This window comes from Ylistrum balloti, unplaced genomic scaffold, assembly GCF_031769215.1.
Source record: "Ylistrum balloti isolate Yb309-2 unplaced genomic scaffold, AGI_CSIRO_Ybal_v1 Utg370246, whole genome shotgun sequence".
Taxonomy (NCBI): domain Eukaryota; kingdom Metazoa; phylum Mollusca; class Bivalvia; order Pectinida; family Pectinidae; genus Ylistrum; species Ylistrum balloti.
Genome location: NW_026782198.1, coordinates 1,118,960 through 1,140,949, shown reverse-complemented (window position 1 = coordinate 1,140,949; position 21,990 = coordinate 1,118,960). Strand labels below are relative to the sequence as shown.

Sequence of the window (21,990 nt, the reverse complement as noted above, 5' to 3'; positions counted from 1 at the left end):
ATGTTAGAATTTCTATTGGTCTTTTTATAAGTCTGAAAGTTGAACAAGCACAAACTAGGGATCAAGGCATACCTGCATTGGAGATTTAAGGCAGTGTCATCAAGCTATTTCTCAGATATAGCAATATTATTCTGCAGCTGTACAATTCCAAAACAACATCCTGTAATCTGGAACTATGCATTTGTATCAGAATTGTTCCTTCTTGTTGAAGCTACATACTCAATCTCCATCTGAAACAATACTAAACTAACACTAGGGTGAAAATCATCTCCAAATCAATTGCATGCATCTTGGATTTGATAACTATCGTTCTCATTACACTCCATAACACTATTCACACAAGGCAATAACATTCATTGGAAAACATTAAAGGATCTAAATTAAGGTAAGATTATTTCTAAAATGAGCAAGATACCTTAAGCAGAAGTTTGAAAAGTCGTTTTTCATTTTATCTGAGAATAACAAAGATAATGGAATTTTTCAAACCAAATCTGGTTAAATCACCTTCAACTATATCTGAGAAGTAGTCTTTTCAAGTGCAAGGTCCAGTTTCCATGGCCTCTTCCTTTGATCATACCCACAATTAATACAATGTACAATATACTAAATAATTTAGCTTGTACAGAACAAAAACCAAAGTAGTTGTTTAAATGGAAACAAAAGGACAGATCACTAGCTGATGCATTTGGACAAAATATTTCTCAACATCTCAATAATTAAATGAAATAAATTGTATATTAATACATGTTTACCGCCTCAGAAACAAAAGGCATCAAAGGGCCTGTAGAGCTAACTTGTTTCTCTATTTGTATGATTAAATAAGCATTTGAAGCTGAAGCGTTCATGTTAACATAGAAAAATCAATGAATTCTTAGATACATCAGCTCAGGGAATTACCATAGTAATACTTGGTGGCAAAAATGGTGGAAAACAACTGAAAGTCTACTGTTTCCTGTTATACTAAAGTACTTTGTTGTCCATTCATATTAATAATCAAAGAATGATGCTGTTGTAACAAATAATCAAGAAATAAACACTACAATTCAATGACAGTACATTGTATTTCTTTGAAGAAAAAGAAAGTCTGTAGGAATATATCTTTAAAGATAATGCAAGTTAGTAGTAAGTTTGTTTTCAATGTGCATCACTAATACACTGTGTCAATATCAAGTGAACAGACCTCTTCCCTCCATCCTTTCTCTTTTTAAGAACATTTTGATTGTTTAAAACCAAAACATTCCTTTTGTTAATTTTTATAACATAATACTGATAGTTATACTGTGAACACTTTAACTTTTGTGAATACTTTTTTTTCTGTTGTTGTCCTCAATATATGAACATATAAGGCACAGGATATTACAAGCAAACCACACACCTCATCCTTCGGTCAAACTTGGATATCAGAAAATAAACAATTCTTAAGGGGACATAACTCTATACAAGTATAGCTGGACAGGTCAACCAATTTCAATATGCAATAAAACTGCATCAAAAATATCACTAACATATAATAATCCATTATGGCAATTGGGCAAAACATGCCATCCATTCAAGGAGAAACATTGGTCCTATATTTGTTTTCTATATTTAATCCCTTTGCTATTTCCTGCATTTATCATCCTGTGAACAGCCAAGGTCCTCTTGTGACTTGGTTTCCTTGAGGTAAGTAGCTGGTGGCTTCCTCACTTAATAACATGCAGGAGACCCACCTGATGCCATCAAGAGGATAAAGGGCCTTGCCAAAGAAAATAACATCAGCACCAATAGTCAATTTCTCAGCTTCCTGAGAAATTCATACCACCATGGATTGGCAGCTCAGATTAATTCACTAGACATTATGTAGGCCACCGCTTTACCAAGTGGACAGAATCACTAAAAGCACAGAATGGTCTCTAATAAGACAGAGCTTCTGAAGATACACAAAAAATACTGAACACTGTTATCAAATTTTTTTTTACCTAATGTTGACATGACACAGAATGTTTTCTAAGGATGTATGCCAAGATAACTGCCCTACGTGGGGATACATTCCAAAATTTTTATGAAAATGACAGCAATTATATGAATTTCTGTAGATATGCTTGTTCACTGCAACAAAAATATACTTTTTAAAATGTTGCATGTACTGTAGATGCTATGTTTAAATAAATCAGAAATCAATTCCTGAAAGATACCTGGTAATGCCTATGCTATAATATGGCTGATCTTTGTGACTGCTACATACACAGAAAATATATGTGGCAGGTATTTTCCAACAAAGGCAGTAACGGTTGCAGGATAACTTGCTGAAGACTGAATCAACATTACTCAATGAATAAATATTAACATAGTCTGACATCACAAGTTACATCCATTTCTGATACAGTGATGGACGTAAACAAATGCATTTCCCATAATTTTTTATTCCGAAAAAAAGATAACAAATCTATTTTCTTGGTTTTTGATTTTGCTAAATGGGTCCGCTTGTATATCAAAATATATACATAGCATATATTTCAAACATTTAGAGTCAATCATTCATCATTAATATATTGCACAGAGAAACAAATTTCAACAGACTCCATTCCTAAGTTTTAAATCAGATTTCTCACCGACTGATACATTATCTTTTTTTTCTTCATTCTCTCCCTTTTCATCTTCACATCCTTCCACTTTATCATCATTATTATTGTCTTTAGAAGCACTGTCTGTTTTTTCTTCCACCTTTACATTTCCCATTTCATTTTCATCCTGTTCTTCTTCTTCTTCTTCATCCTCATCATCTTCTTCATCCTCATCATTTTCATCTTCCTCTTCATCCTCATCATCCTCTAGTGTTGATTCTTCCTCAATTTCTTTCAGTTTTTCAAACTGATTTTCAAGTTCTTCTCTCTCATTTTCACTGTTTCCTACCTTAATATATTCCAAGCCCTGAATGAAAAATTACACCATGTAGAAATGATATTGTATTTGTATACATGTATACATTACAAGGAAAAAAGTACAAGCTTACACCTATGAAGATATCTATCTACTTTGTATCTTACTTGATGTCACAATACATCCAATGTACAGTAATCATATCTTTGGATTATACTTTTTATTTGCAAATCAACAAACTATGCCACAGAAATGAGGGAATTTGTTACCAATTTATGTATGTGTTTATCATCTGACTTTTGAAATCTTGTAAAAAAAAAAAAAAAAAAGAGAATGAAAAAATGAAAATAGATATAGAATGATATTTCATTGAGTCTCTAATAATCTTGATCAACTAAAATGAAAAATTCACAACACTTGTTTTATAAATCTCTAAAGAACTGAATCTTGCACACATGTATTACCAGTATCATATTCAACTTAAGATAAACTTTTTATTCTACGTCAATTGCGAAGTAAGTTATTCTGAATTATATTAATCGATCTTGTTGGCCCAGATGGAAGCATGCTTGCGGTTTAGCTGTGGGATGAAGCCAGAGTACCCAGAGTAAACCCACATGTTCGGTCAGGTGACCCCATATCTCTTCACATCCATTATAGGAATGGAAAACCCAATGTCTAGGTGAAGGAAGTGTGTTACCACTGCACCATCTGACCACGAAATCATATCATAATATATAGTTTTTCCCCATATAATATATTCACCTACATTTTATTTTTAGTATGTAAAGTTATAATTTGGACATTAATATACTCCTGCATTTGTTGGAGAACTATTTAATGTCAAAAGCTGTTGATAAAGGCAAACTTATTATTGTACACCTAGTGACTGCTACATTGTTATCACATTCAGATTAATAAACCTGATGAAAAAAAAAACAGTATAGAACTATTTTGACAAATACTGACCTTCCAATGTGCAGGCTTTTCCACAATACAGGTATCTCTTAGATCAAATTTGGTCAGTTTTGACAAGGCCAAGATGGTGTCATCATCCACATTCATGATAAGATTGCCCTTCATAGACAGGTTAGTGAGAGCACTAAGTCCTAACACAAACACTGGAACTTCTTGGAACTGGTTGTGATCTAGATTAAGATATGCTAAACTGGGCATTGTTTCAAGTTTTTTAGGTAATTGATCAAATTTATTTTCAGCTAAACTTAACCACATCAAATTAGAAAGGCCATCGAATCCTTTAGGAATTTCTGAAATGAAATTTTCTCTTAAACTTAATTTTCTGAGTTGTTTTAATCTACACACACTTTCTGATAGATTTGTAAGCTGACATCCTACAAGCCATAATTGAGTTAATGAACACAGCTCTCCTATTTCATCACCCAGAACTCCAAGTGGGTTGTTGGATAAGTTTAGGTATTGGAGGTTTGTCAGAGATTTTATTCCCATTGGTAACATTGTCAATCTATTATTATTCAATACTAGCTCCTCCAGAAGAATTAATTTTGTGACCTCAGACGGAGGCATCAGGATTTCATTGTCGTTAAGCATCAGTTTACGAAGACTGGAAAGCTTCTGTATATTACTAGAAACAACTTTTATACTCCGATGACTTAGATTTAAAACTTCTTTGTTTAATTTCTCTGCTTTCTGGATAATTTCTTCAATTTGTAATAAATCCATACTCCTGTAAAGAAATAAAGGAAAGACGTGGAAGAATAAGTTTAACTGAAAAAAAAAATGCTCCTGAAACATACAATTTGTATATAAGAGGTGGTTCTCGGATGATACTTACGTCATTTATCTAAATATGATAAAATTTGGTTTAATCAATTTGAATTTCTTAAATATTTTCACTCAAGTACACACACCTTGTCATGCTGTTTTAGCGTTTGAAATTGAAGAAGAAGAAAAATACATGCACATTATGTAGTTTGCATTTGTATAAAAGTCTACATATAACACATATTATATACCAAATTATTAATTATGAAAATGAATAATTGAAATTATTACAGTAGGTTTTTGTCGAAGCATCTCGTTAGTGACAGTCTATAGCCTACATAATTCGTAAGAATAACTGTCCGTAAAGTTTTTTGACAATCGACAATCGGACACCTAGACTATATTACACATATACGTATACATATACCATGTACACATATGTATTAGAAATTCTTATCGTGTAGAAATATAAAAGCTTCTAAGCGTTCGAATGCATTCGTGGTTTCAAGTCCACTAAGAAAAAAAAACATCGTGTATGGGACCCTACTGATCTCATTACCTTCAATGGTTTTTCGTTCGTCGTTATCATGACTGTGTCTGGCTTTACACTTTTATCGGCAATAGGATTATTGGTCCATAACAAATCTTGAAAGTGAAAACTGAGCGTCACAACTACCATGAGAACTGAATTCCGCTTGAGTGTTCTCTAGATTTATCATAGACACTGAGCTAATACAATTCGTTCGGAAGAAAAAAATTCTTACCTCCATGCACAAAAGAGTTCCCTGAGATGCTGCAATGGAAGATGGAAGTGGTCTACTTGCTGATATTTCAATGTTGTGTGTCCCTTTATTTTGTCAGTTGTAGACAACAAATACCAGACGAACCGGGTAACTATAACATGTAATTGTAATGTCTAATCACATGGTTAAACATGACTGTATAATACATATACTTTCCCATTATCACATCAATTCAGACACCTGTCATATTTGGTGATGGACTTGCACAAGTCCAAGTTTGAAGGTTTATAATTGGAATTCAGTCTAGAAAACCTTTGGTACTCTTAAGCAAAAGTAGATTTTAATGGTGTGAAAACTTTATTTGTTGATCATGTATGTTAGTACAGGACATATGATTAAACTTTTATTTGTTTGTTTATTTTTGTTTTTTTCAGATTATAGTAAAATAGAATATGGTGGAATATTACACAGAATAGATGAGAAAGTTTCAAGTGAAGACAAGGACTATGTGGCAGTTATTGAAGTAAGTCATTTAAATAGTCTTTGTAATTATTTTACCATATTTCTATGTCATGTTTGTGCAAACATCATGATAACATTTTTCAATGAAGGGATTACAATAACTGATAGTGTTAGGGCTGTTCATTTAAGTTCTTTTAAAAAAATCACTACTATTTATGAATATTATCTACACATGTATATGGTACTCAACTACTTTATAAAGTATATACATTTATATTTTGTTATCTCATATTTGAGATGCTAATTTTTTCCAAAAAATTTAAACAATGTATTATATGGATAAAGTTTTAAATACAATAATAGTTTAGTATTTGTGAAATACACTGTAGGTACATGTACATGTGTATTTTGATATAAAAAGTGTTTATGAAACATTCTAAGATATATAAAGTCATTACAAGAAAATGATAGAAAGAATTATGTTGAAATTCATTTTGTACTAAAAAAGATAATAAAGAAATATTGTAAGAGAATCAACACTCCAGTTGTATCAAATTGTGGCATTGAATGAATATATTATAGCATAATTATAAGTGCAAATTATATCTAGAAATAAAGGATCATCAACATCCATAACAATAGTGCAGTGGTTTTTAGTCGTTGTAAATCAGCTTCTATAGGCATGCATGACTCAGGTAAGTTGGAAAAGTTTAAACAACTAACATTTCCCGGCCAAAAAAAAAATACTAACAACAAACTTCTTCAGCCTATGTTAGTAAGTATATTTTAACATTATAATATAATATGTTTTATGCTGTTATATAGTCAGTAACATTTTAAGTAGGTAACTAGAAAAAAAAATCAGTCATTATGATTTATTTGATTCAGGAGTATGGTACAAGTCATTTCTAGAACATGGGAAAGAAACAGCGAGCAATAATTGCTGTAATTTTTTCCACAATTTTGTAATTAATTATGCTCTTTTTCACTTTCTAGTTTTCCTACATCTTTGCAAAGCAAAGGTTCCCTTGGTCGGTGCCAACTTTCCTGAACCAAACTAAAACCTCTGATATCCAGAAACTGGTAAGTATATATTGCATATTAAAATGTATGTAAAACTAATCAGAATTTGTCTAATTCATTTTTAAAATCCCTTACATTTAGTTATCCCAAGTGAAATGCATAATTGTCTGACGTTGCAAGATCAAGAAAGACGTCTACATGTCTTTTGTATTGACAGTGGTCAAAGCTCAGTACGACTGTGTTATATTGGTAATAGGGTCAAATGTGAGTATGGCAGTGTTGAATTGATAATATGATTAAAGTCAGTACTGTAGTGTTGTATTGATAATGAGGTGAAAGGTCAGTATGACAATCACAGTATTGCACTGATAAAATGATCAAAGATAAGTGGTGCAGTGATTTATTAACATCAGGGTCAAAATAAGGTATTTGTTACAGAAAAAATGATATGACAATCAATTGTGTACAAGTAATTTAAGGACCGGATAATATTGCATTAAAATTGACAATTTATTGATACTCTCTGGTTTTTTAGTTATTGTCCTTTTTTGTTGAGACAAAGACTCTTTTGTTGCTCCCCTGGGCTTATAACAAGATTAATACAGTATTATAGCTATAGTTTTCTTATTTCTACAGGAGTTGGTGTATTCTATTGATGAAGAAAATCCCCTCTACCAGGAAGACTTGCTAAAAGATGGACATGATGGAGTGTCACCTCTACATCTCATTCTTTTTGGATTTCTTTACAAGTTCACACTTTACTGGGAGAAACAGGAGACAGGCTTTATTCATCAATTTGCAGTGTCCATGTTTCCAAAAGAAGTCTTCAGTATTTACTCTCACACATATTTTGATCTCCAGTCACACACAGAAGGATTACCACCATCAATGCCCTGTGGAACAAGTCCACAACCGATGAATTGCCAATCAGATGTCTTGTTACAAAAAGATGAAGGTAGTCAGGAATATTTTCATAAGGATGCTAGCCATTGGCTAAAAGATTCTGATAAAATGTCAGGATCTGGTATCAACTTCAAGAAGGAACATCCATCAAAACATGATTTTACAGTGATGAGCTTCAACACATGGAACATGAATTCATTATCAGGAAAGGATAAACATTATGTGAAAAGAATTGAATATTTTGGAGAGGTTTGTTTCACTGTCAAGTACATTGTGTTTATCCTACAAAATGTTTCAATGAAATATAGTAGCATTAATCTGATATATGCCCTTCAGATAGGACGAAGTCCACTCTTCCGTATTTGAAATTTTCCTGGGCATATATTTTGTTATGAAAACCATAGAAAATGTATTTATAAAATCTTGATATTGCTGTTATATTGATATATTATATGTAGAAGTTGTTGCCATGGTTTGCATTGATTTATCTACATTTTGAAATGTCAGGATATATTCCATAAAAAAAATCCAAGTAAATAAAGAGACCTTCCATATATGTATAGCATGTTAAATATCTCAGGTTTTTATATGACAACTTGGGAAAAAATGTGTAGGGGTGATTTGTCCCTGGATTTGTAGGTACATGTAGATAGGAAATGAAAGTAATTGTGATGTTAGTATAGAATTAACTCTATACTTCATACTTTTTTTATTTGATACTTTATGTACACTAATTAATGTTTTTCTGAAAATTTAGGTGGTTACTAGAAGTACACCAGATATTATAGGTTTCCAGGAAGTCCGCTATGAGTACTCCAAGGGGGGACAACTTGGTCCAAATCAGGTTCAACATCTTGCAGACATGCTGGAGGGATATCAGGCAATTGTTTCCTATTGTTTTAAAAAAAAAACTGATTAGCGAGTAAGATATATTGTGTTTTCTGAACCTGTTTTTTGTGTGCTTTCTTAATTTGTATTTAAACACACCTGTCAAGTCTCCCTAAGTTGGCTGATCAGAAGTCTCCAGTTCATCTCCATTTACTTAGATCTCCAATATAGATTTTTGACTCAAACTGGAGAGATCTGGTTATAGAGTACTACAGAATATAATAAGATATTTAAGCACAAATGTAATTTAATCTTGGCAAAAGATTGCAAAAATTGGCAAAAGACTGTCAATCTGTAGGTCTCCAATTTTCCTGTTTTAAGCCCTTGCCATATATATTGTTCAAATTTGTATTTCAATCTTCTTGTCTCTTTTGTGTTTCAGTTTGTATTTCAACCTGGCCAACTGCAGCCGAACAGTTTGTATGAGGGTCGCACAGAGGAGGGAGTGGCCATCTTCTCCAAGTATCCCATCATGTCAGTCAACCATTTACTTCTTTTCAGGTCTGTTTTCATGTCTCACATAAAAGTATGACAGCATTTTTTGTTTGTAACTAATGACATGCAAATTTACATGGAAATTTTACAAATAGTTTTCCAAATATACTGTACCAATTTGAGGCTTACCAGGGATAACTGTATTTAATTTAAAGGAAAATTCTGCGCAAGTTAGGATTTCATAAGATGATTTTGAAGAAATCTGTTCAAAATCATCTACTTATGTTCTTATGGAAATTAAATATTTCAATTTACCATATATTTAAATAAATGTATGATATCTAATTTGCGGAAATTCTTTTAAATATATAGCTAGTTCGATTGCTTATAAGTCAAATAGGGTGAAACTATTGTGTTAATTATAAAATCAACAGACATTAAGAATAAAGGAGAAATAAAACGGTAACCCCTGCAGAAATTTTGGTGAACAGCATACACACTTGTGTATTTATCCAACACACGGCATAAAATCTATGATCCAGTAACCTTCTAGTTCTGGATTTTCTGATGTGTTATATTTAGAGGGTTTGACTGGGATTATTCCAACCAATTCTGCCTGTCCAAACTGACAACAGGAGAGACTTTTTGATTCTAACAATAGTTTTAAAAGTCACTAGAATGAGTTTTAAAAAATTAACAGAACAGCCATAATCTCCCAGTTATAAGAGGATTTACCTAGGGCTGTTCCAGGATTCTAGAATAAATCACTTCTATCCATGAATAGGCTTTCTGCTTATTATTTTTAAGCAAATTATCAATTCCATGCATTATACCTCTTAGCAACACCTTAAGTCCTCGGGTGAAATAGATGCTTTACCGCAATACAGGAGGGGTATGGTGGAAAAACCTGATTGAAGAAAAATGTTTTCACCTATACTATATGTTCAGAGGTAGAGTGTATATATTCTGCACATCACATTCATAGATCATTGAAATAAATTGTTTTTAACTTGATCTCATAGATTAAGGAAACTAGTACTTTTTTCCAGTAAAAAGTATGGATGTCATATATATCTTATAATAAGCCCAAGAGGTCAACCAATGATGCCATACTCAAGTCAGAAATTATTACAGGACAATAACCCCAAGGGGGTCAATACTGAAGTTCTCACACAAAGTCCAGGATTGGGCTTTTAAGACACTTAGCTGGCAGGAATCATTATATTACTTACTCAAAGTTAAGGGGTAGGCTTATTACAGGGCAATGAAATTGCTTTAGTATATAATGTTACTAAACAGTCGTATAGAATATTGCTTGTCAAGCTATGTGTAGTATATACATGGGCTTATTGCTGGACAAATAGGTTAAGTTGACTCATTTCAACATTGTCATAGTAGATACAGCTTTAATACATGACATGTTGCTATCATGAATTGCCCAGCGTCATGCGCTGTCCGTCGCCTGTAAACACTACTCATGCTTAACACCTGGTTGGATTTCAACCAAATTTGGTCTAAAAAATCATTTGGGATGAAGCATCATTTCTTAAATTCAGAAAGTTGATTTGACCCCTAGGGACTTAGGGATGGGACTCCAAAATGAGAAGAATTTCTACAAATTCTGTGTTTTTTCCATCCATTCATCTATTGTCAGATGACCATTGAGGGCTATGACCCTCTTGTTAATTGCCTTTTGAATGTCTGTGTTGACTATATACCAGAAAGACTTACCTATAATATTGAAACAATCTGAAATGATTGAATCTGTTTATTCAGGAACAGAAGCAATAGTGCTGACTCTCATCAAAGAGTATGTCTGCATGCAGTCATCTCTCATCCTTCAGGAATACAGGTATGTTCAGTATTCAGTTAAATTTTGGTGAATTAAAAGTTACATCAGTCTTTCTACCATTTTATACCTGTTGCTGATTTCAAAGAGGAAAATATTTCTAAAGAAAAGTGGAAAAATAAGTATGTCAAACTTGTTTACCTTTGCTCAAATTCATTTAATTTTTTTTTTCACTTCAGATCAATATTTTAAATACTCATCTCTCCCTGAGTCATGAAGCCAGGGAGAAATCAGTTGTTGCAATATGGCAATATGCTGAAAAACTCCAGGGACCAGTCATTTTTATGGGAGATCTGAATGCAGAACCTGATGAACCTGCTATCAGGTACATTTACATATATTAAATATTTGCAATTATTAAAGAAATGAAACTTAAGACCTGTGTCAGATAATGAATGTGTTCAATGCTCAGCCCTAGTGTTTTATCCCCTGTGGTTTTGATTTTAAACAAATTTACACATCAGGATAATGTTTTGTAGGTACAAATGTATCAGTTTTTTCTAGAAAGTTGTTTATCTCTATCAGAATAATGATCTGTGTTGATCACATGGATCTTGCTTGAATGAAGCATTTCTGTTGAAAAACGTTTGATGATATTAGAAATACTATTATTGTTTGTTATCTTTCTTTTGATTGTCTAGTAAAGCTGAATAATGATTCCTCAAAGGGCAAGAAAGAAGAAAAAATCTTCTGTAAACAATAAATCATGGAGCAAATTGACTAAAATGTACAGAAAAAAATTATTTTCCTAAGCTAAGTGATTAATGAAGAGAGAGCTCTCAGATACTTGATTCTATGGCTACATAGTGAATATGAAATAAGGAAATATTTAATCATATATCACACATAATTAACATGCAAATTTATTATTATGATTGATTGAAATTCAGGATTTGAATATTGCAATAATATCTTTAAGAATAGCTCCAAATACTTCTGTATTTATTCCAAGGGGAATAACTCATGATATGAATGACCCAAAAGATTTAGTTTAATCAACATTTATTTAATATTCAACAATCTAACACATACATTTATACATATGAGATGGGAAAACAAACTTAGAGCTTGTATTATAAGCATTTCTTATGAATAGTAATAGAAGTAGGTCAGTGTATCAATTACCCAGAAATTAATTTATTAGAGGAAACATATGATTTGACACTTATATATTTATTTACAGATTTTTACGAGGAGAGGTTTCCCTTGAAAATCAACGACCTACAGATTTTGTAGATGTTTGGCTGGAGCTTCATGGCCAGGAGACTCCCGGTCTTACCTATAACACACTGAAGAATGAGCTGTCCAAGCGTGTAAGGTTTTATATGGAGTGTTCTTGATATTTGTTTCATTTCCACAAAAAAGATAAGAAATGACCTTGAAGAGCAAACCCATCCATACTTTAGGATCAAACTGTTAGGTTTTTGCTTTAGAATTTATTGACATTTGTTTTACATTGAATCAATTATACCACAGAATATCATTAAAATGGACAAACCAGTGTCTAAATAGACACCCACTCACACACACCCACACACACGCATACACACAGATATATATATTATACTTATAAATATGAAATTGTCTTTAACTGTATCATTTAGTGACGTGATACCTTATAGGAAGTAACGTTATTAGTTCCCTCACTAGTACTATCAATAAGGTCATAACGTTGTTACCAAGTCATTAAACAATTACCTAAAGTTTGCTACTAAGCCTAAAAACCTTAGTAAATTACTGTATTGATTTTACCTTTATATTATATACATGTATTAATAACCTTTAAATGAAGGCCACTTGTTCAGGGTCCCTATGTAATATTATTGCTCTGACTGAAACTGTATATAAAGACATCCTATGTAATATTATTGCTCTGACTGAAACTGTATATAAAGACCTCCTGTCTGTAAAGATCCCTTTTTTTGCTCAGGTTCCCAATATGAAATCATTATTGTAATTGAAACTGAATATATTGAAAAACGTCAAAGACCCTGTTTCTTTTCCCAGCATGCTAATGTTGTAACATTGTTGTAAATGAATCTATACATATAGACAACCTGCCTAAAAAGGTCACTTTTCTCTGCTCCCTTCGGTGACCTATGTAGACAGGTTATATTTTTGGTACAATTGTATTGTATTTGTTGTTTATCTTTATTCTAGATAATATTAACCCTAATATACCAAAACAATTTGCAAGATAAAAAAATATGTAATTATATAAAATCAAATTATCAGTATGTTTTTTTTTGTAGATTGATTACATCTTTGTAAAGAAGTCTAAAGATATACAGATTGCTGAAGTTACGACACCAGATGACAAAAAAAGAGGGTATGTTTATATACCTATTGTATATACATGCATTAAAACCATCAATTATACATAAATGACATGGTCTTAAAGAATGCACACTTTTAATGGCCATGAAATGAAGGCTTCACCCATTTTCCATTAATTCAAGTTAATGACCATGAAATCTACTGGCTGTAGTTGTATCCGTCTAAAGCAAGTAATTTAATGACTGTTTCACCATTATTCATTGATGAACTTTACTCAAAGAGTTGAAATCTGAATCATATTTATGCTTTAATATTGGAATTCAAAAATAATATCAGATAACTATTTGTAAAAAAGGTGAAAAATAGTAGTAGCGAATGAAATAAAAAATCATAGCTCATTTTGTTTTGCAGACACAAAGCTGCTTCAGACCATCTACCAGTGTTTGCCAATTTTACTCTGTTTACTGCCAACACACGACCATGGTCCTGAATGTATTCACCATACAGTTGATGCGTAATTAGACATTTTCAGTGTCAACCATATTAGAAGCTATTTGTCTTCTTACTGGCAACCATATTAGATCAGATTGTCGGGTTTTTAATTTTCATTTCAAGCTGTGGATCACAATAAATATCTGGGGTAGCTGTGAGTACTGTTTTTACCTGAAGGTGGATATGCTAAGTGTTGTGTCCATTACTTACAATGTACATATGTATTTGTGGGTTTGCAATACTGTTTAATACTATGAAATGTGGTCATTTTTGAGGGGTCACTTTTTGACTGTTTTTAGGAGGGAATGAAATCATGAAAACAGACTTCAAAATAAAATTAATAAAGGAAAAAAAGATATTGCTTCCATGAAAAATATATTCATTTTGCTTGAATCATTTGATAACACTCTATAAAATGAAAAAAAAACAAAAACAAAAAACTTTACATTGTCTGGTGGGAGAGAAAGTAATATTTCTTTTTTGTTTTAGGTAATTTTATGGCACTTCAGTGTTACAAAACGTACAAATGATTGAACGAAAATACAAACATTCCACTTTAACATTGAGTTAATTGAATTTGAATGATATCTTCACCCACAACCAGTTTTTACTATTATCTTGATGTATTTTAAAAATGTTTTTTTTTAAATTTGTTATTACATATACAGACATGTTGTACGTTACTTGATCAATTATTTGAAATTAAATTTTAGTTAAAAGACTTGTTTTGAACATGATTTTTATGTCGTTGCCTTGTAATGGGAGTAGGGAAAGTGTGGGAGATCAGCTAATGTTCCCCATTGGTTCGTCCATACATTTATGTCATGTCACCGGGGTTGCCATTGACTGATCAAAACTCATATTTGACAGCTTTTTCAAATTAATCTAGGGGTTTTGCTTACGTGCAGAGAGTTGGAGACTGTTTCACATACATTTTCTAGATTTTATTTTAAAATGTTTTCTTTTTCATGGATGGTAAGTCAAATGATTAGTGACACACGGTTAAGAAGTATGTAAAGGGTATGGGTTTGATGTCCCAATACCTGGTATTGTCTATGACAATTGTAAGAGTATTTTCAAGCAGTTGATTCCATATTCAAGGGTTTGTTCCCAATACCACGATTTTCTTGCTTGATTTTCTTGCTTGGTGTCGACAACTGACAAGGTTGATGTAGATGATGAAAAATAGAATTAGTCATCATAATGGTCGTATTGTTGTTGTCTAGCCTTTATTTAGCAACCTGACATTACTTACTTGCAACTGACATTTTTTTTCTTTTTTTTTTTTTTGACTTTTCAGACGTCGCTGTGTAAGTCTTTCTGTTCTTAATATTTTATCACAGTGTCATTAATCCTGCATGCTTCATTGATTTTGAGTTTGAATTAAGATTCTTTTGAAATGTCGTATTTTCTGTGACGTTTCTGAAGTTATTAAAACAATAAGATGTCATATAATATTTACAGTCGTTAAAATAATATTTGTTAGCAACATTTTCTCATCTATAACGGCCGTAGATGTCCTAGTTAACGACACAGTTCAGTGTTGATATTTATGATCCGTAGACATATTGCCGTTGGGACGAGCCGATTTTGAGTTTAATTAAACTAAAATAGATTATAATTGACAGTGTAATTAGCCAAGTGGGACAGTCAATTTGATGTTATTTCATTCATTGATGTGATTTACGATGCAATAAATCCTCTCTTCGATTAACCTGTGTAGTAGCGATTTCCGTACACATGTGTATGTATACGATTATTATAAATTATTTAACAGAAGAAATTTACATAAACCACGTGTATATGCATTTTAGAGGCAGTTTAAGATGCTTTCGTTAAAGGGGCATATGCATTCGTTGACACGCTTTTAGTTTATAGACAAAACTAAAGCGAAAACGTGCATTTTATAGAGTAGTGAAAATAGTAACTATACATTATTACGGCAAGGTCTCAATCTTATCTAAAGAAATTAAATTATAAAACAATTTAAGATTTTAATTCCGCCCGAAGTATAAAGGTTACCGGCAGTCCGACATAAATAGACAGTGTTTATTTCCATGTTAATGTTACATCATCACTGATATTCAGCCTTCATAGTATGTACATTTATTGTAGATTGTAGAAGTCATAACAATTATGCAATTTATAGAAACGTATAAGATAAATCTCGGGTAATCAATAACATATTGTCGTACCATCAGTATCCTATGTTTCACCATCAAATCTCGTTCATTTGTAACATATATACAATTATCCGAAGAAAAATTTCACAAGGTAAAGTAACATTTTCTTGGATCTGCTTGTGTAAACTGTTCATTTGATAGAGAGAACGACAGATCCTACCAAACTGTATTTTCGATTTCATTTGGGAATATACTAATTTCTTGTGCGTTTTAAAGTTGGATATGTTCGATGCTCGTTCGTAGATCAGGTGGTTCAGTCGATGTTATCCTTGTCCCCCTTTTGGATCGTGACATTACTTACTTTGGTTGATTGAGGTAATGTTAAAAAAGAAGACGCTTGCCATTCTGGAACATCTTGTCTGATTCTCCCGGTACTTTTACTGTTTAAGTGAAACTGTTTTTCATATTTTGCCCAAGTCTCATCAAATTTAAGCTATCATTACATTACTTACTTTAATTGACTAGGGTAATGTTGAAGAAGAAGACGCCTGTCCTTCTGGAACACCTGGTCTGATTCGCCTGGTACTTTTACCGTTTAAGTGATACTTTTGTTCATAGTTTGCCCTAGTTTCATCGAATTTGAGCTTAGGCTGAGATTCTGTTTACATGTCGATATTTTCTTCCTTTTCTTCTTCATATAATTCCGTCTCATTCTGTATGTTTCATTAATTAATAAACGCACCACGGCATGACTTTTTAACATACTTTTCATACACAGTGTATCATTGCATAGCGCTGCAGTGAGAAGTGTTATGTGAAATGTGATAAGGTTTTTATAGAAACATCTTATGATGGTAATAATTTTCTAGATTACAAATTGGTGGCTTTTAAGAGTAAATTATTAAACATTCGTCGGTTATTCACGAAGTAAACATTATATAGACTTAAATATTGTGTATTCATAAAAACGAAAGAAAAAAAAAACATGTCTTGTCTTTGTAAGGCCACGCAAATGTAATTCTAAACGTCCATTCCATTAGAAAAAATGTTTGGTAAATCAAGTTTGAAAAAAAACCGCTCGTTTAAGAAGTGCTTTGTTGATTATAATGAGGAAAAATACAGTAAACAATATTTCAAAATGCCCATTATCGAGTTGAGTGGATGAACCGTTAAAATTCTCCGAACACTGTACTGCTTTGCGTTTCTGTTTTGGTTTCGATATATTAAGACTCTTTCCATTTCTTTTAATTAATGGCCCTTTCTCTGCTTTAAACGTGGCATTGATCGTTGACTTATAGTCTCCACATTCTCCTGCCTTGGTTGGATACTGTAAGATTCATGTTGATTCTCAACAATTTTTCTAAAAGTGATGTATTTTTCTACAGATTTAACCTTGAAGGTTTAGACTATACCCTTTTCGCTGCCGTCAATCTCTCTGTTACGTCCAGTTTAGTGACGGAAGAATGTTAAGTTTCATTCCTTTAGTGTAAATGGGGCCTATTCAACATAACAGCCGGACGGACGTACAATGGACGGAAGAGATGTCGTTGTGGCTTCTAAACAACATGACATTTAGGGATACTTGTTACAAACCATCTACAAATCCACGTATTTGCATCCATTGTTTAAGTCAGGTGTAAACAACTCAATATTAAGATAACAGCAATACCATGATGTAAATTAACAAGAAAGAAGTGTTATTTTAAGACCCATAAATGGCATTGAACACGTGACCAGGTTAGCGTTAGTATTGTCATAGAAACCGCGACGATTCTCGGTCGAATGTCGGTAGTGCGTAATTTTCAAAATAAAATGATAATCTGCAAAGGCTACAACGCGTGTATGCAATGTAACTATAAGCATCAAACTTTCTTTACATGGCATTAATTGGAGTTATAAATGACAGAACTCTGGGGTCCAACATTGTAGTTACGCAATATATGTATTTACATATACACATATATGCTAAAAAACAGGCTTTAAATCATTTCATATGTTGCGTACCAGAGACCACCATTTATTAGTATAGATATTGCGGTTCGTTTACCATTTATTTTTTTATTGAAGAGTTGTCTCTCTTGGTCTGGAGATGTGACACTAACGCTGATTATGATGTCAGTACGATAGGGAAATAGTTTTTGGCCTAATAAATGTATTAATGAGAATTGAAAAGAAATCTATCAGGGAAAACAATTTGAAATAGAAAGTTTATCACACTTAAAAATCATTTTCTGTTGAACGTTTTAATGATTTTTAACTTTCGTTTGATTGATTTTTGTCGGTGCATTTTTATGTTGTCTCATACTTTGTTGACGATGTGAAATGTTTTTATGGCGTCGTTGTTACATAATTTGTCCTTGGGAATAACTGAGTCGTTGTTATCAATTATTTTCGAGTTATGATTCAGGGTGTCACTTGGCTATGAATCCAAATATTCTGACATAATTTATTGGCTGTGATTGTTACATGATATGAGCCATGGAAAGACATAGTCAAACACACTTTGATACAAGAGGGAAATATCTTTTAATCTTTCATTGATAACATTTCAATTTCTATGTAAATGCAGTGATATACAGAGAAAAAACACAACACATGCAATCCGCATCATATACGTATATAGCCAGTTGTAGCTTTGACATCGTCGAAATCTGAATGTCACAACCATGGTGTATACACATTTGGTTATAAAGCACCTTGTCGTGTTTTTTTTAAACTCTCAGTCAATTCTATGGTCTATATTTTAACAATGATACTGTAAAAGGGGAATTATTCGCTCTTGGAATTTTTAACTATAGACTTTTTCCGCCGAATGTAATATTCGTTCTAAAATGCTTAAAACTTACATTTCATTTGTAAAATCCAACTTAACCATACTTTTAACATTCAACTTACCTTCTTAATGGCGAAAGTTTTCTCCGTATTTATATTCCGAAAGGTGATCAAATGGAAACTGTTAAATATGTCTCTGTTCTTTACACTCTCTTGTTGCTAAATATGTCCCTGTTCTTCACTCTCTCTCCCCATTGTTCCTTAATATGTCCGTATTCTTTACTCTTTCTGTCGTTGGTTTCTAAATGTGTCCCTGTTCTTTACTCCCTCTGTCCCTTGTTGCTTAATGTGTCCCCTATTCTTTACTCCCTCTGTCCCTTGTTGCTTAATGTGTCCCCTATTCTTTACTCCCTCTGTCCCTTGTTGCTTAATGTGTCCCTGCTCTTTACTCCCTCTGTCCCTTGTTGCTTAATGTGTCCCCTATTCTTTACTCCCTCTGTCCCTTGTTGCTTAATGTGTCCCCTATTCTTTACTCCCTCTGTTTCTTATTGCTTAATGTGTCCCCTATTCTTTACTCCCTCTGTCCCTTGTTGCTTAATGTGTCCCTGCTCTTTACTCCCTCTGTCCCTTGTTGCTTAATGTGTCCCCTATTCTTTACTCCCTCTGTCCCTTGTTGCTTAATGTATCCCCTATTCTTTACTCCCTCTGTTTCTTATTGCTTAATGTGTCCCCTATTCTTTACTCCCTCTGTCCCTTGTTGCTTAATGTGTCCCTGCTCTTTACTCTCTCTTTCCCTTGTTGCTAAATGTTTCCCTATACTTTATTCCCTCTGTCCCTGCTTTCTAAATATGTCCTTGTTCTTTACTCCTTCTGTCCCTTGTTGCTAAATATATCCATGTTTTTTTTACTAATTCTCTCCCTTGTTGCTAAATATATCCCTGTTCTTCACTCATTCTATCCCCTGTTGTTAAATATGTCCTTGCTCTTTACTCTTTCTCTCCCTTGTTGCTAAATGTCCTTTACTTCCTCTGTCATTGGTGGCATATGTATATCCGATATATTTTATTATGAATCAGATTTACTCTGAATGCTGTTTATTTGGGAGATCGGTCAATCGCTAATTCGCAGAAAAAAACATAAATGACTTCATTTCACATTGCTCTTATAGTCACAAGAGTCATTTTAAACATAATTCTAAAACCTAATTTGAAAACAATGTTTCTTAGTTAAATTAGTTACACAACAGAACAATTTTTATCTTTAGAAAACATAATAAATTCAGGCAGATATATTTGCCAATAGATCGTTTTGCTTTCTTGCGGAAAAAATCGAAGGCATTGATAAAAAGTAACTTCTTTAGTATTCGATTCCATATTACAACTGGAATGACAGAAGCGGATTTCACATACACGTGACATGACATGTAAGCTAACCAATATTATGAAGTTAAAGTACACCCCGATATATTATTTTCCATATATACTTGTATGTATTTACGTAATACCATGTTAGACTCAACGTAATGGCATGAAATAGACTTGAAGATTTTCAAAAAAATATAAATATACGTATCCTTTTCACACTCTGGAACATGGCAGTACCTACTGGGATTGACCAAGATTTAAATAGTGGGTGTTGTCGATGAAGCAATAGACGCTTATCCTTTTTGGACACATGGTTTTATTATCATTGTTGATATTGCCATTTTGCCTTAGTTTCATCACATGTTGTTTTTTCTTAACTGACTATTTGTTATAGTCATTTCTTAAAATGATTATCTCTATTAGGGCAGGTTACATTTTACAAAAATATTACAAATTATATTGATTGTCACTTTAGAAATAATAAAGAAAGGTATCAGACCCCTACTTTACATAGTACTTGCTACAATGCAGTTGCCAATATTTATTGTTGTTAAATGATTTCAGAAGCTCAAAATTTAAGTAACCAGCTTGTGCATGTAGTAACAAGAGTAAATCCGTTACAAACACTAAAACGTTTTATCTGTTTTTCCGGATAGATTCGACCGATAGCAATATTTCAAAAATATATAGATATATTATTAAATCCTTGTGGAAAACAAATATCAACATAAATAAGAAATACGAACTGGTTTATCAAAGTATTGATTGAAGAATCGATAAAACCCTTCCACTGTCCTTTATCAATAATTGGACCATAACTATTGAATAGATGAGTGCGTCTTTATCAGCTTGTGACTGAAGTATTTGAATACAGATACTGAAACATATCAAGACGTTTGAGACAAAAGAAAAGAGAGAAAAATCGAAATTTTGAATCTTTCAGTTTCTTTTATTTGACGATCTTTTTGAAAATGCTCTCTGGATATATAAAGAAATCGACTTTTGGATATATATTAAAATATTTTCAATGATATACAGATAAATATTTAAATCCATATGCTCTTTAGTGTTGCTTTTCATGATAAATATACCAGTATTAATTCTACTGAAGAGACCTCAAACGAAAAAAAATGTATCGAACACAGATATATTTCACAAACTGACTGGATTAGAGAAGCGGCCATGTTTAAGCTCTATATAGTTTACCCACTTTGTTAAATTGCAGACCAACAGCTACAGCGATCGTCAGCACAATTTCTGGTCGTCCGTCATCATTACCGAGAAAACTGCGAAACCGTTGTATATGTCCTTTGCCTACCATGTTTCGCGGTAAGGAGAAGGTCAATCCGATTGGCAAATGTCATGATCTAAAACGTACCGTTCCCCATCATTCCAGTCCCTTTTTAAAACAATTTACGAGTTTTCCTCTTTCCTAGTCAAGACGGACGCTCCCTTCGCTAAACTGTGTTGAATTGTTACGTTGACTTCACAGGAGTGCATGGCCACCAGGTTACAATAAAAACTGTTAAGCCGGAGCTAGTACAATCAGAAAAACTCGATCTGTGAATTACTGTCAGTTACTGACACACACACACACACACACACACACACACACACATATATATGTATATTTTCGATTCACAATTTCATTTCGATAATAATAATGGTACAAATAAATGGAAAGAAAGTATTTTAACTATTATAATTTTATTCTTTCCGTTTTTTCCTTCTCTTTTCCCCCATTTTTATCAATCAGGTTGTCGAAAATAGGTATTTGGGTTCTTAGAAGCGATACATATAAAACCATTATGTCCAATAATGTTTTACTTATTTCAACAAAATTCTTACGTTCAGTTATGCAATCCAAAAAATAAATAGTGACAAAAAAGCTTAATAAAAAAAAATGATCTAAAATTTCACATGTTTATCTTTATAAATGTGTGATTACAATAATAATATACAAATGCTGATATCATATCGCAGAAACACCCGTATTCTTTTCATTTTTTTTTCATAGAGAATGTCAACATTACCGTCAATTTCAATATATAGGAGAA

The 21,990-nt window shown here is 32.6% G+C and overlaps 2 protein-coding genes across 2 annotated transcripts; one reads left to right on the top strand and one right to left on the bottom strand.

The window, feature by feature from the left end:
* Positions 1-2,543: 2,543 nt before the first annotated feature.
* On the bottom strand, positions 2,544-5,179 carry LOC132552412 (leucine-rich repeat-containing protein 57-like). Its single transcript, XM_060216580.1, has 3 exons — positions 5,162-5,179; positions 3,829-4,564; positions 2,544-2,910 (listed from the first exon to the last, which is right to left on the bottom strand). Exons 2-3 carry the CDS (start codon positions 4,558-4,560, stop codon positions 2,551-2,553), a joined length of 1,092 nt encoding a protein of 363 aa, XP_060072563.1. The 5' UTR covers positions 4,561-4,564; positions 5,162-5,179; the 3' UTR covers positions 2,544-2,550.
* Positions 5,180-5,407: 228 nt separating this feature from the next.
* LOC132552378 (uncharacterized) lies at positions 5,408-14,344 on the top strand. Its single transcript, XM_060216545.1, has 11 exons — positions 5,408-5,492; positions 5,780-5,868; positions 6,804-6,890; positions 7,467-7,982; positions 8,491-8,613; positions 9,004-9,122; positions 10,833-10,908; positions 11,085-11,230; positions 12,089-12,218; positions 13,158-13,234; positions 13,594-14,344. Exons 1-11 carry the CDS (start codon positions 5,408-5,410, stop codon positions 13,670-13,672), a joined length of 1,527 nt encoding a protein of 508 aa, XP_060072528.1. The 3' UTR covers positions 13,673-14,344.
* The last annotated feature ends 7,646 nt before the right edge of the window (positions 14,345-21,990 follow it).

What these genes read in the sequence shown, in the direction of transcription:
- LOC132552412 (XM_060216580.1), bottom strand. Translation starts at nt 4,560, where the DNA reads ATGGATTTATTACAAATTGAAGAAATTATCCAGAAAGCAGAGAAATTA. An exon ending in AAAAGCCTGCACATTGGAAG is followed by an intron (nt 2,911 to 3,828) that starts GTCAGTATTTGT and finishes TTTTTCATTCAG; the next exon opens with GGCTTGGAATATATTAAGGT.
- LOC132552378 (XM_060216545.1), top strand. Translation starts at nt 5,408, where the DNA reads ATGGAAGTGGTCTACTTGCTGATATTTCAATGTTGTGTGTCCCTTTAT. An exon ending in ACTATGTGGCAGTTATTGAA is followed by an intron (nt 5,869 to 6,803) that starts GTAAGTCATTTA and finishes TTCACTTTCTAG; the next exon opens with TTTTCCTACATCTTTGCAAA. An exon ending in GAATTGAATATTTTGGAGAG is followed by an intron (nt 7,983 to 8,490) that starts GTTTGTTTCACT and finishes CTGAAAATTTAG; the next exon opens with GTGGTTACTAGAAGTACACC.